General features: G+C 61.7%; 1 protein-coding gene across 9 annotated transcripts; it reads right to left on the bottom strand.

Annotated features, from left to right (window-relative positions):
- Positions 1–54: 54 nt before the first annotated feature.
- Positions 55–12,414, bottom strand: CPT1B (carnitine palmitoyltransferase 1B). Of its 9 annotated transcripts, none has more exons than XM_058190086.1 (21): positions 12,273–12,414; positions 9,354–9,465; positions 8,782–8,838; positions 8,489–8,636; positions 7,969–8,108; positions 7,260–7,437; positions 7,039–7,140; positions 6,391–6,528; positions 6,165–6,242; positions 5,930–6,037; positions 5,410–5,494; positions 4,733–4,928; positions 4,390–4,575; positions 3,744–3,849; positions 3,428–3,544; positions 2,625–2,789; positions 2,363–2,497; positions 1,558–1,710; positions 1,279–1,392; positions 499–591; positions 55–353 (listed from the first exon to the last, which is right to left on the bottom strand). In XM_058190086.1, the coding sequence occupies exons 4-21, from the start codon at positions 8,627–8,629 to the stop codon at positions 264–266; spliced, it is 2,325 nt and encodes a 774-aa protein (XP_058046069.1). In that variant the 5' UTR covers positions 8,630–8,636; positions 8,782–8,838; positions 9,354–9,465; positions 12,273–12,414; the 3' UTR covers positions 55–263. The 9 variants fall into 9 exon arrangements, with proteins under 9 accessions (XP_058046069.1, XP_058046067.1, XP_058046071.1 ...); XM_058190084.1 differs by lacking the exon at positions 12,273–12,414 and adding an exon at positions 11,008–11,291; XM_058190088.1 differs by lacking the exon at positions 12,273–12,414 and adding an exon at positions 9,893–10,073.
- Between the last annotated feature and the right edge of the window lie 1,968 nt (positions 12,415–14,382).

Genomic DNA, 14,382 nt, shown 5'->3' with positions numbered 1-14,382 from the left:
AAGCTTCACAAGAAGGAACGCCCCAAACAAAATCAGGTGGCTTCACACAAGGGGTCCCCCCAAAACAATTCTCCTTTATGAGTGACATCACAGGGCAACCACTCTGCCCCCCACACCCTGCAAATCCACAATCCACCCACAGGGCAGCTCTGCAGGGCAGGAGGCGCAGCCGGCCGGCCGGCACCAGGCTCGACGATGCCCGGAACAGCCTCTCTGAAGCTGGCGGCTGCTTCCTGATGGCTCTCGGCAAAGGCCCCCCCAGCTCAGCGGGCCATTCGCCTGGGCTGCACGTCTATCAGGGCGGCTATATCCACCATGGCCTGACGGATGTTCCCCCCGAAGCGCTTGGAGTCCTGGGGGGAAGAGAGAAAAGAGGCATCGCTCAAGGCAGGCAGGAGGGGCGGCACCTGGCCAAGGAACCCCGTGAGGGCCTTCCAAGGAGCCGGCCACTGGCCTTCCTCCACCTCAGCCCACCAGCCCTTCCTCGGGCACACTCACCGTTTCAGGGCTGGAGAACTTGCTGGAAACATGAAACGTGATCAGGTTCTCACCAGCAATGATATAGGAGACCCCGTAGCCATCGTCGGCCACCTGCAGGGCGGAGGGACACCGAGGGGGCCACGCTAAGACCGGAGGACCAGCCCCTGGGCATGGGGGCACAAGGCAAAGGGGTGTAGGAGGAACCCTTGGTGTGCCTTGCCAGAGCCCTACCTCTGGACTCAATAGCCCTCCCCGCCCCTCCCCTCCCTCTTTCTGGCTCTTCTGTCTGGGCTATGCATTTCTTCATGTCCAGAGAAGCAAACTCTCATGCCCCACCTTCCAAAGCAGCCTCCTTTGCATATCAGTCGTGGGGTAGGGGAGGGAGGGCGCTCTCCCTGGGCAAAGGCCTATCCATTCCAACAGAAGGTGGCCACGCTGGGCAGATTTTGGCTCATCCCCAAAGCCAAGAGGGGCCGGGCCCTCCATGCTTGGATGAAAACCCCCCACGATTGGGTTGGTGCAGCTGGGAAGTCAGCGAAGCGTGTGGGGCAAGGCCATTGCAACCTCCTTTCTTCCTGCTGCCCACCAGCCACAGGCATGGGCTCAAGAGGGAGCTCTTAGGGAAAAGTCTCTTGGCAGCTTTTGCCCTCAAGAGGCTGCGGTGCCATCGCCTCCTCCCAACTCTGGCACTCCCCCCTCCCTCCCTCCCTCCCTCCCTCCCGGGGAACCCAGGACCTCTGCAAAGCCTCCTCCACCCCACCCCACCCCCGCCTGCTCCAGCTGGCCAGCCCCACTCACCGGCCCAAAGCCCCCACCGGAAGAGACGTAGTCAGGATAGGCCTCCAGGCTGAACATCTTGATCTGCTGCTGGGGGGTCTGGCTGGTGGAGAGGCGCCAGGGCTCGGACAACACCTGGTGGATGGGGGGGGGGGGACAGGAGGGGTCAGCCCCAGCAAGGCCAGCTTCCCTTCCCTCTTAAACCGCAGCCCCACAAGGCAGGCACCTGCTCAGGCGGGCCGCGGTGCAGAGTCCCTCCCCAAAGCCTGGGGCCCCATGGCCAGGACCCCCCCTCCGCACCTTGTCCAGAAAGGGAGACTTCACCCCGAGGTAGCGCGACATCACGTAGAGGCAGAAGAGATGCCGGTCGATGCCGGCCCCCGTCATGGCCAGGCGGTACATCTGCTGGTGCTTTTCGGACGCTGCCCGGAAGAGCTGCAGCCGGTCCAGGGGCTATGGGGAGACCGGGGTGGGTGTGGGGAAGAGAAGGGGGTGATGCCCAGCTTGATCGACTGTTTGGCCCCTCCAAGGTGGGCAGTTCCAGGCGCCTCCTGAGCTGGAGGTCATGTTGGGCCACCTTTCCCCAGCCGCCCCTTCTCTAACCTGACTCTGCCTCTGTTGGGATCCCACTGCAAGCCCCCTCTCCATCTACCTCCAGTTACGAAGGAGTTTCCCTTGCTTAGGGGGTCCCACGTTCACGGGGGGCACAATTTCCATGCTCCCCCACTGAGCCCAAGTTTAGAGATTTGGAGGTGTCAAAGTTTCCCACCTGCTCTGCACCCCCAACCTCCCCCTAGCCAGAAGGCTGGAGAGGCAGCTGGGCGAGGGGGCACCAGGCAGCTGCGTCTGAAGCACCCTGGAATTTAATTCTGGCCTCTGCCCACGGTGGGTGCCCACAGCAGAAAAGCTGGGCAACCACAAGCTGCCATCCGTGGGACCCCCTGGAACCACAACTGTCACCCCACCCCCCCCTCGTCCTGGGGCTGGGTGGGATGTGCCAGTTTGCACCCCCTCCTGAAGCTCTCTGGGGCTTTCGCAATGCCCCATGAAAGGCAGTGGCGGGCTGCAGTGGGGCAGGATGGGGCCGAGCAAGCGGGGGGCTCACGCTGCAGTTCGGGTCGCTCATGCTGCGCACGAAGGCCGTCGCCTCGCTGGTGCAGGAGCGCACGGTCTCCGTCCGGCCCTCACGGAAGAGCCGCGTCATGGAGGCCTCGTAGGTGAGGCAGAAGTGGCCCCTGTCCTGGAAGGGGGCAGGAGGAGGAGGAGGAGGAGGAGCTGGATGAGGAACACAGAACCCTTGCCACGGCCACGGCTTCCCCGCAGCTCCCCTTGGCAGCCGGCCTGAGAGCCCAGGGCCCCCTCCTCACCCGGAAGTGTGCCAGCTGCAGGGCGATCTGGATGAAGCTGTCGGGGCTGGTCCGGCATTTCTTGATCCGACCTTTGCCGAAAGCGCTGAAGCAGAAGCAGCAGAAGTCCACTTCCTCCGCCAGTGCTTGGGCCTCGTCGTACGACGCATCGATGGTCCGGATGCACTGCGGGGAGAGGCAGCCTGAGACGGTGGGGGGCATCCCTCCCTCCCTCCCTCCGTGTGAATTGCTCCAGCCAAATGGAGAGGAGCCAAGGATGAACCCGAGCCCTGTGCCAGCAGAATGCCATTCCGCTCTTCGGAGGACACCAGAAGAAATCAATAAACCACCTTCTGGCTTGCAAAGCATCCCCCATTTACGGTGGGGTTCCCACAACCTGACTACCCACAACCACAATGTCCCATTTGACCCAGACTAGCTCTGTGTTGTGCCAGCCTGTGCCAGCTTTCTACAAGGGAGGTTTTTGCCCCTTGCATCAACCCTCCAAGAGAGAGGAGGCCCTCTGGCAGGGAGGCTTTAACAGGAATCTCTGCACTCAACAGGAGGCTGGACTGGATGGCCTCAAGGGCCCCATCCTACCTGAGGAGCTAAGGCTGGGCAGACTTTCTTTGTTCCAAGGAGCCCCTCAACAACCTTCACCCCTCCCCCGCCCACAAGGATGTTTTCAGGATGGCGACTGTTGTGGGGGTCTCCCACCTGCTTCCTGGGCAGAGTAATTCTGGTGAGGGGCAGGGGCTGTGGTACTAAGGGGAGAACCCTCCCTCTTCCCACTGAGCCCCACTCTGGACAGCCACCAGACCCACCTCTTCTGGAAGGTCCCACATCAAACGCTGCGGGGGGAGGAGATCGGTGTTGGGCACCCCCTGGCAGTGCCCGCCATTGCAGTAACCTAGCTGGAGCTGGTCTGTCGCCAGCATGAACTGGGCAGTGAGAGGAAGGAAGGAAAGATGATGAACCACCTTTAGGGTTAGACAGCTTGCTCTGGCCTCCCACTCCCGATCCCATCAGCCTTAGCCAGCCTGTCCCCAAGCAGTCCCCTGAGGACATGGACCAGGCTGTGGCCCTTCTCGGGCCCTCGGCAGGGACCTCCCCTAGAGGGAGACCGACAGAGCAGCTCACCTCCCAGAGGTGCCCCATGACAGGAGCGTCGGCCCACGAGTGCTCAGCGTTGCCCCCCAGTTTGCCGTTGGGATAGACCACCAGCGTGAAGGACTTGTCGAACCACCTGGGGAAGAGAGCCCACTTGCACCAAAGCAGCCCCCAGAAGCCACCAGGCAGGAGGCGGCGGTCCTCCCCTCTACAGGGGTGTCATTAGGGGGAGGGGCGCAGAGTTCCCAGGACCAAGATGCCCTGCACAGGAAGAAGGTCCGGCTGTCCTCTCGCCCCCACCCCCGCCCTCCTTCTTGATCCCTGCCCGAGCCCGGGAGGGGGCTGGAGCCCCTGGAAGGAAAACAGTGGAGTCCAGGATGGAGAGGGAACGGTTTGGCCTAGTGGTTAAAGCACCAAGGTCTTGCCTTGACCACGAAAGCCGGCTGGGTGACTTTGGGCCTCACTTCCTCTCTCTCAGCCCAACCCACCGCACAGGGTTGTTGTTGTTGTGGGGGAAAAGAGGAGGAGGAGGAAAGAGTGTGGGATATATTCAACTGCCTTGAGCAATTTGTGAAAATAGCAAAGGCGGAGTATAAATAACCAAACCAAATATAATCCCTGTGTGCCATCCCAACCCAACTGAAGCCAGATGCCCGCGTGCCAGGGATGCCCTCACCGGTCGTAACAGCGTCCATGCAGGAGGCTCTTGGCGTAGTCGCTGAGGCTCTCTTCCCGCTCGGGGCTGAAGCCTTGCGCTTCTTCGTCCAGCGCCAGGAAGAAGGCGGCTCGGTCAATGCAGTCCAGCGATGCCCTGTTCTTGCCCCGGCTGAAGAATTTGGCACGGGCCTCGGCCCAGGGCACCCTGGAGGGGGGGAGGAGAGGGGCCCTGGCTGCCACGTGTCCCTCCAGGGTGGGCCTGGGCTCTGGGCGCATGTGGGCACCTGTGGTCGTGCCCACTCCCCCACTGCGGGTGAGGGGGGAATGCTTCCTCTCCCAGCCACCCCTCCCACACGGGCTACCTGCTCCCCGCAGTGAGGGCCGCCAGCCGCAGCTCCCCCGGCTGCGGAGGAGAGGAGTCGTCCAGGATGCGCTGGAACTGCATCTCCAGGTCCCGGGGGGGCAGCAGCTTCCCCCCATGGTAGAGCCAAACTTTGAAGAACCGCCCTCCGTGGAAGACCGCCAGGTGCCTGCTGTCAGCCAGGTGCAGGAGGGAATCTGGGGTGGGGGGGTGAGGATGGGGATGAATGACAGGTGGTCCCTGAAGGCCAATGAGGCCTGACCTCTGGCTGGCAGCGGTTCTGCTCCATGCTGACCAACAAACCAGCCAGCCCCCTTTTCCCCCCTTAAGGGGCTTGAAATGAGAATGAGGGTGTGGGGCCCCGAGGTCAAGGGTCAACTCTCCTGCTTCTCGAGGAGCCCCTGCAAGGATTGGCCAGTCTCCTCCCAGGTGATAAGTTTGGACAGGAAGGAACATAAGCCCCCCCTCCCCCCTCTGGGTCGGTTTCTGATCTCAGGTCAAAGTTGTGACAGGTGATCCTCAGCTTACAACCATCCTTTTAGTGGCCATTCAAGGTTATGATGGCACTGAAAAAAGTGTCTTATGACCATTTTCCACACTTATGACCATTGCGGCATCCCTGGGGTCACGTGATCAAAATTCGGACGCTTGGCCCCTTCCTCCCCCAGCGCCGCCCACCTGCCTCTTTGCCAGGGATGCGCGTGGTGTTGAACATCCGTTCCATCTGGTAGGAGCACATGGGCACCACTCCCAGCGCCATCACCTGGGGGCAGAAACAGGCAGAGGGGTTTGGGCGCCCTGGCTGTGGGGGGCTCAGCCTGGCATTAGGACGTCTGAGCAGAGAAGGACCAGAGTCCCTGGCAAGGGGAGGGGGTGGCAGAGGAGGAGGCAGGAGGGAAACCTCCCAAGGTCCTTTCCCTGGGGGGCGGGGGGGGGGCTACGATTGGCACCAAGGAGAATTTCTCTTTCCAGCAGAGAAAGGGATCTTTCAGTTTTGAGGGGGGGATTCTAAAGAAGCCCCTAAACCCAGCCAAGCCCCCTCCCCCAGAAGCGAGGCTCTCTGGAGGAGGGAGGGGGGGCTTTGCCCGGGTACACTTTGCCAGAGGGCAGGAAGGCACCTTTTCCTCTAGAAAGCTTCTGGGAAAGTGCTGTGTGGGGAGCCCCCCCCCCCAAAATAAAATAAAAAACTTTTACTCACAGGCGGAAGCTCTTCCCGGTCCAACTGGCGTCGGTACTTCAGGATGGCGTGCACGGAGTTGCCTGCTCGGGCAGCCTGGATGGGCGTCGGGGTGATGTAGAGAAAGTCCTGCAGAGGGGGGGGGAGGAGAGAGGGAGCAGCCAATGACCTGGCAGGTAGGGGAAGGGCCCCCGCCAGGCTCTGCCCCACAGAGCCGGGGTCCCCCTGGCCGAGCCCCCCAACGGCTGAGACTCACCATGAGGTAGTAGTTGCTGTTGACCATGATGGGGCCCCTCCCCCGCAGGTAGATGTACTCCTCCCACCAGTCGCTCACCTGTGGGAGAGAAGGGCTTCCTTGGGGGGCTGCCAGGGTGGGGGACCCTCTCCTGGGGGAGGCTCCCTCCACAGCCTGGGCTCCAAGGACCAGGGGCCCCGTGCCGAGCCGAGTGTATGTTTGTGTGTCAGGAGGTGCAGGAACTCACGTAGTTGGTGGCCCACCAGGACTTGAGGACTAGGAACTTCTGGAGGCGGGGGGCCACCTTCTGCTGGAAGTCCCTGGCCAGGCTGTCCATCTGCTCAAACTTCTCCTTGTCCAGCAAGGGCTGCACAGACTCCAGATACTGCAGGCAAAGAAAGGGCATTGGGGTCCAGTACTTGCGCCCCCCTCCACGGGCCCACCTGGACCCAGAGTCCCAGGGCACTGCTGGGCATTGGTGGTCAGACTGGTGCGTCCCCAGCATCAGCCCAAGCCCCACTGCCTCAGGCAGCCTCTGCTTAAGCCCCACGGACTGGACTGGACTGGGAGGAGAGGTCTCGTCTCTCTGGGAATATGGAGTCCCCCCTTCAAATTGGGGCGTGGCACTCTGGGTCTGTTGTGGCCCCCACTCTGGGAGGCTCCCAAGCCCCACCCAGCCAGAAGCAGCAACTGGGGCACTGCATGCCCCCCTCCCTCCCAGCAGGAAGGGGCAAGAAGCAGGGGGCTGCAGGCAGACCCTCCTCAGACATGGAGAACGCACTTAGGGGCCCCTCCCTGCCCTCATCCCATCGCCCCTAACCCACACTCAAGGCAGCGCCCCCGTCTCCCCACACCCGTAAGAGGCCCTTCCAGCTCAGGGGAAGCCAGCCCTTACCCTCTGGATGGTGTCCCCCACGCGGGGCACTGGCAGCTTGGGCAAGGAGGTCTGGAAGCTGTAGAGCAGCGGGTGGCGCCCGGACATGACCTTCACCAGGGCCTGCGAGGGGAGGATGGTCAGGCGGGGAGGGGGCAGGCCCTGGCCCCCAGCCCAGCCCCCACGGAGCTGAAGGGCAAGGCTTCCCTCCCTCTGCCCGCACTCGGACCGCCGGGCCTCACCACCCAGACTTTGGTGCTGAAGCTGGTCTTGCCGTGGGGCTCAAACATCCAGCCGTGGTAGGAGAGCAGCAGCTTCAACATCTGGCGGCGCAGCCAGATGCCGAGGACCCAGACGCCCGTGGAGAAGAGCAGGGCACTGAGCAAGGTCTGCTGGCGAAGGTTGAAGTAGCGGCTACAGCTGGAAGGACACAGGGGGAGGGGGGATTTCTGGATGGCGGTCCCGGGCAGGCCAGGTGAGTGGCTGGAGGGAGGGGGGCTTCCCCTCACGGGAGGTTTGCAAAGCGGACTGGGTAGCGATCCGTCAGGGATGGTGTAGGAGAGTGCAACATGCAGTGGGGGTGGGCTTGATGACCTCTGAGATCTTTTACAGCTCCTTTAGCTGGAAAGGAGGGGGAGGACTTCCATACTCAGAGGTCGAGGTGGCTACCTGGGGGGAAGCAGGGTCCTTGAGGGAGAGGGTAAGGCCCTCCCCTCCAGACACGGCCTCGGGAAGACAAAGCTGCCTTCAGGAGTTCCCCCGCCCCCTGCCCCTCCAATCCCCCCCCAAACACTGCACTGAGCCCTTGAGAGGATGGGACCCCCAGGTCTTCCCAGATTACCCCCCATTTCCCCACCTCAGGAGGCCCCCTTGCAAAGGGCCAGGAGCTGCCTTGCTCTGGAGTGCTTCTCCTGCCAGGCGCTGGGAGGAGGGGTCAGGACTGGCGCTCACCTGGTGAGCAGGTGCCTCTGGATTCTGCTGATGGCTCCCCTGGAGAGGTCCACGTGGGCCCAAGTGCTGCCCACGGTCACGGTGGTGATGGCCAGCCAGCCAGAGGGGGAGCCGGGATACACCCCGGTCAGGAAGCTGTTCTGTGAAATCGGCCCTGTCAGAGGCCAGAAGCCCCCGCCTCCATGCCCTGGCCCCCCCATGTCTCAGGGGAAGAGGACCCTGCCTGATCCTTCTCTGCCTAATAAAAGCCGGGCGAGCAACCACACAATTGGGGTCCCCCGCAGAAGTGGGGTGGTGCCAGCAAGGAGGGTGGGCCGTGGGGCACCCCTCAAATCCAGCCCCAGACGCCCCGGCCTGCCAGGGAAGGGGAGGGGTCTCCCAGGAAGGCAGCCAGGCCAAGGTCCGGCCCCTCGCTCACCCTCAAGACCAACAGCTACCACAAAACCCCATGGCATGGAGGGGGGGGGCTGCCCCGGATTTTGCCAGAACCTCCCTCCCCCGTGTGCCCCCCCCAGCTGACCTTGAGCCGGATGAACCGTTTCTTCCAGGAATGGAGGCCCGACAGGTAGATCTGCTTTAGGGCTTCCTGGCTCAGCCGGAAATCCACCCCCTCCGGAGTGACCGTGAACTGGAAGGCGACCGCCTGGTGGGCTTCCGCCATCTTGCCTGGGAGGAGGAATTGAGGGAGGGGTCTTCACCCAGTTGCTGCTTTGTCTTGGAAGGTTCACACAATTCAGTGGGACTTCGCTTACTACCTCCCCTCCCCTGCTCCCATTCCAATCCCACTGATCCTGGAAGGAAAGAAATATAGTACCACACGCAGAGCCCTCAGAGCATGTGCAGAGTGCGGCCCTTCTGCACTCTTGTGTGCTGTGAGGGAAGAAATGGCAAAGGCCTTGCTGGAATGGCGGGGGGGAGAGAAAAGTCCCCAGAGCAGGGGCACCAGAGCCAGGCTCTGCTCTGCGAAAGGGAACCGGGGTGGGGGGGGCACTGCCTCATCTCATTTCCCCCCAGCACTACCACCCCCCCCCGGGGCTTTTCTGCCTCTGAGGGGGAGGTAAGACCTCCTTGGGGAGGAGGACAAGGGAGCCCAGGAGACCCCGGAAACCGTCCACCTGGCTGGCTGCCAGCACTACAAGGGATTCCCCAGAAACCATTTCTCATCACAGGACCCCCGTTTTCTCCTCTCTTGCTCCCCAAACTGGAATCCTGTGGGGTAGGGACTCTGCTGGAGGGCTCCCCCCCTTACCACCCATACGACTCTCCCCCCGCCCCCTTGTCAACGTAGTTCCATGGGTCACAGTTCAGGAGCCTATGTGGGTCTACACAAGGGGCTCCTCCAGTCAGCCAGACCCTCCCCATTCCCACCCCCCCATCCTGCTAACCTGGAAAGGTGGATTTAGGCTCAGTGTCAGCAGCAGCCTCTAGGCAGAGCCCGGGAAATGGGGGTGGGGGCAGAGCTTGAGGGCTTCCTTCTCTCCTTTGCCCCCACTAGGCCTGTGGAGAAAGACGCAGGGACCAGGGTCAAGGTTGCCATGAGGGCTGACTCTGGGGGCAAAGCTTCCCTTCCTGTGGGGCCTCCCACCCCCACCTGCACCAGCTGATCTGCAGCCACCCCTGTCTGTTTACACAAGGAGCCACTTGGCCAGAGAGGCTGTTTCCATCACGTGAGGCTGGCATCAGGCGCAGGGTGAGTGGGTGCCCTAGCCGGGAGGGAGGGGAGGCCCAACCGGGACGGAAAAGGGACCTCGAGGAAGCTTCTGACAGAGAGCACCGCGACACCCCCCCCCCCCAAGGGGTGGTGAACTGCCTCCCTTTCCTCTAAAGTCCTGCTGGGTATTTATTATTTATTATATTTAAGAACCATCTCAATGCCCCAAGTCAGAATACTCCCCTCAATCCTGATGCCTCCTCTTGAACTCACCTCACACCGGGTGTGAATTGAGGGAGATGGAGGGGGGGGGGAAATCAGGCAGGAGGAAGCCACTCTAGTTGGGGTGACTCAGGAACCCCCTCTTCCTTCCCTCCTTACTTCTCCCTCTTTTCCTTCGTTTCATCCTTCCAACCTTCCTTCCTTCCATCCATCCATCTCCCTCCCTTTCTTCCGTCCATCCATCCACCCTCCCATCCCTCCTTCTTTCCCTCCCTTTTTCCATTTCTTCATTTCCTTCCTTCCTTCCTTCCTTCCATCCAAATCCATCCTTCCTTGCGCTTGGCCACAATCCAGAAGGGGGGCAGGGCGATCTTCACAGCTGGCCCCGCATTTCTGGTGGAGGGGGGCAGGTGACTGGCCTCCTCAGAGCAGGTCTGAAGCAGAGCCCGGCAGCAGGTGTCCCAACCCTCCACATCCTCCAGAAGACCCTTCCTCAATCCACAGGCTTCTTGAGTGGCCCTTCCTTTGCAGCCTAGGATTTTCAAGTGTCGTAACCCCTCCCCCTATCCTACTGGAGAGCAAGAAAAGGCTGTCCCCCAGCCAGCCCACCCTCAGGAAACAGGAGTCCAGGCTTGCCCCCCCCATGCTGCTTGTGGAGCAAGACCCCACCCAAGGATTTCCGGAGAACCCCCAGATCTCCCCTGGATTCTGCCAGCGCAGCTGCCCTAGGAAAGCTCTGCTCCAGAAGGGCAGGACCCTTTCTTGGGCGTCCCCACAAAGACAGCCGGGGGGGGGGGGGCTGCAGCCGTGACAAACAAAGGCTGGGGGAGGGGCGGGTCTTCAGGCATCCAAAACCCTAAAAGGAGCAAATCTTTTGGAACAGCAGCTTTAGGACTTTGGCCAGCAAATTCATCCGGTTCCCAGCGTCAATCTTCCCAAGGTGAAGAAGGTTGGATCTGGACTTCTCACTGGGATTTTCGGAGCCCCCTCCGCGGGACCCTTGAGCAGCTGTCGGCGTCGGCGGGGTGGGGAAGGAGGGCGGCCCCTTTCTCGAGGGGGCCCACCGGGGACTGTAGCCGCGGCCCCCACTTGCCTCCCCGGGCGAGCCACGCCGCACGAGCCGAAGGGCCAGGGACCCCCGTCCCCAGGGCAGCCCCGGAGCTCACCGACCGGACGGGGAGGCTGCTCTGTCCGCGAGGGAGGAAAAGCCCGGTCGCCGCGCCCCGCTGGCCGCTTCCTTCCCCCCGACCGGACGCGGCGGCGGCGGCGGCCCTCCTGTAACTGGACACCCGGCGGGGACGGCGGCCGCCCTAGTTGGGAAGAGGAAGCGGGCGGCGCCTCCAGCCCCTCCCCCGCGTCTCGGGGCCCGCGGGAGGGAGGGGGGCGGGGGGAGGCGGACCCCGCGATCCCTGCCCGCTCCGTCCAGCCCCTAAGGCGGCTCCGGTCGCCGCTTCCGACGGGAGGGAGGGAGGGAGGGCAGGTGGGGGGGGGAGGTTGCCTTCGGACGTGCTTGAAAGAAGGCGGGGCGCTTCCGGGGGTCTCCAGGCGGAATTTCTAGCCCAAGGCCACTCGGTCTCGTGTGTGTGTGTGTGTGTGTCGGAGGGTCCCTGGCGAGGATTCCGGGTCTCCCACGACGGTCTTTCTCTTCTTAGCTTGCTTGAGCGAGCACAGCGGGGCACCGGCCGGGACTCCGCTGCACGTTCGCCCGGAGGACGGATCGCCCCACCCGCCTCCGCCACGTCGCTCGCCGCCTGGCCCGCCCCTTCCCCATTTTGCGGGCCAGATCCTTCCCCAGCCGGCCGGGGCGGCTTCTCCCTTGGGGCGGGGCCGGTCAGGGACGGAGGCTTTGCGTGCAAACCGCCGCCGCCGCCGCCTCCCGTTGCTTTCGCCCGGCCTTTGCGCGCGGCGGCCCCAGGATTCCGCCCAACCGTCGCGCAGGCCCCGTCCCCGCCCACGGAGGCTTCGGCTCCGCCGTCGCCCGACTTCCCTTTTTTTAGTTTAGGCTCCTAGGAGGAGAGACGCGTGCAAAGCAACCGGGGTCCCGACGGGGCTGGGCGGCCTCTGACCCGGGTCAGGGCTGCAATGCAAAGGCCCGGCGACCCCCCCCCCGCCTGCGGCGTTCGGAGCCTTCCACGACCCGCTGCGCCGCTTCGGGACATGGCGGGCACTGGGCAGATCCGCCGCCGCCGCCTTTCTCCGGGCCTGGTCCCTGTGGCGGACCCCGCCTGGAAGCCTTCCCGGCCGAGGATCGGGTCACGGGGTCTGCCTGCGTCCTCCGGGTTCGCACTTCCCAGTTCAGCCGAAGGCCCAGCGGACCCCTCCGACGACCTGCTCGGCTTGCTTCGTGCTCGTTTAATAATGTTTCCTTCCGGGAGTCACTCGCGTAACCAGGGTCCCCCGTGCCCTGCTTAGGCCTGGAGCTCTTCCCTACCTCCTGGTGCTTCTTCACACGACCACCTGACCCAGGCCAGGGAGCAAAGCTCCGGCAGGTGCATTCGCCCAGCCACCGTTGCTCCTGGTCCGTTTACAGGTCATTGCGGGGTGTTACTGCGGCCAACGGGTTAAGCGAGCGTGCAAATGGATCAGGGGAACTGAAGCGTGTCTCTTCCGGTGTGTCTGTCTGCCTGCCTGCACAGGGAATCTACAAGGGCAGAACTGCCACTGGCTCCTTCAGCTGCAGGTTAAAGGTCAGCTGCAAATTGGGGAGGGGAAGCCCTATGGCAGGGAAAGGGAGGTCACAGCCCCCCCCCCCAGACCCCTTCATCCTGATGCACCAACTGGGCTCATGCTGATCCATGGTTCCATTTATTATCAATTTGTTGACTAACCAACAAACCAAGCTAAATGTTGGAAAGCTCTTGGGCAGGTTTCCAGGCAGCAGAAGCCAAGCGAGGGCTGGCAATAGGGACGTGCCTCCTGCCTGGCACGACATGGGCAGTATTGGGGCGCTCCGCAGCTGCTCTGCTGCGAAACGTGAGGCCACTGCACGCGGGAACAAGGAGGCTGTCCCGCCAGGCCCCCTGTGCTATAAATAGGGGCTGGAATTTGGGTGAGAGGGCGGCTGGCTGGGAGGAGGAAAGGACAGCTGCTGGCCTGGGCTGCCCCCCCTGCTGCCAGGCAGCCTCCCCCAAACCCCTCGCCTCTCCCAGCCCCCTCCTCTCTGGTCGGGCGACAGCTGCCCTCCAGCCTCCTCTTTCCAAAGCCCGGATTTCATGGCTTGTCTGAATTGCAGCTGTTCAGCTTGGGGGCCCAGGAGACCCGGCCTCTAAACGGGCAAAAGGCTGGGTGCCCACAACTTTCGACACAGCCCATGGGGGAGGGGGAGGTGTCTGAGATTGTGGCCCACATCAAGCCTCAAATAACCACCCCACATGACTGCAGTCTGCTCAGTGTGGGATGTGTGAATGTGGCTGCTGGGCCTTTCCCTCCCGCTGCTAATTGCCGCAGGACCCCATCGTCCCACGAAGGCCCCACAACCCAAGTGGAGCCCTTGGCTGGGGGTGGGGGAGGGGAGAAGAAAAGAAAGGGGAAAAAAGCAGCAGCAGCAAATTAAGGAGGAATGAAAGGCAGGAGATCAGAGGAGTTCCTGCTAAGATTACCCACAAGTAGTCCTCTGCTTACAGCCATTCATTTAGTGACCAAAGTTACAACAGCATTGGAAAAAGTGATTTAGGATTGTTTTTCACACTTACAACAATTGCAGTATCACGGGGTCAAAATTCAGATGCTTGGCAACTGACTCATGAGATCACGTGGTCCCCTTTTGCGACCTTCTGAGAAGCTAAGTCACTTAACAACTGTGGCAAGAGAGGTTGTAAAAGGGGACAAACTCACTTTATAATAGCCTCGCTTAGCAATGGAAATGTTGAGTTCAGTTGCGGGTCATAAGGGTGAAAAATGTGAAGGGGTTGCCCAGCATCCAACATGGGGCCAGAGGTTGCTGAAGCAGCCATAAGAACTCCAGAACTGGGCCTTCGGTAGCTCTGGACGGTGGATAAGGGACCGGTTGCTAAGCGAGGACTACCTGGATTTCACCTGCAATCATTCAGCTCATTTTCTCTGTCAAAAGGCCCATCTGGGTCTTTGGTCCATTTAGAATAGAATAGAATGGAAGAGGAACAGGAATACCGTAGGATAGGAATAAAACGGAACAATTAGGATAAGGCAGGGCAGGGCAGGACAACAGAACAGGACAGAACAGAATAATAATAGTTGGAAGGGACCTTGGAGGTCTTCTAGTCCAACCGCCTGCTCAAGCAGGAGACCCTCTCCCATTTCAGACAAATGGTTGTCCAGTCTCTCTTGGAAAGCCCGGAAGCACCCACAGCTTCTGAAGGCAAGCTGTTCCATTGGTTGATTGCTCTCACCGTTAAGAAATGCTTCCTTAGTTTTGGGTGGCTTCTCTCCTTGCTAAGTTTCCAACCATTGTTTCTCATCTTGCCTTTTGGTGCTTTGGGAAATAGGTTGATCCCCTCATCTTTGTAGGAACCCCTCAAATATTGGAGCAGTGCCGTCATGTCTGCCCTAGTCTTTCTTTTCAT

This window comes from Ahaetulla prasina, chromosome 7 (genome assembly GCF_028640845.1).
Source record: "Ahaetulla prasina isolate Xishuangbanna chromosome 7, ASM2864084v1, whole genome shotgun sequence".
NCBI classification, from domain to species: Eukaryota; Metazoa; Chordata; class Lepidosauria; order Squamata; family Colubridae; genus Ahaetulla; species Ahaetulla prasina.
Note: the sequence above shows the minus strand (reverse complement) of the source record. Positions and strands in the feature narration are given on the sequence as shown.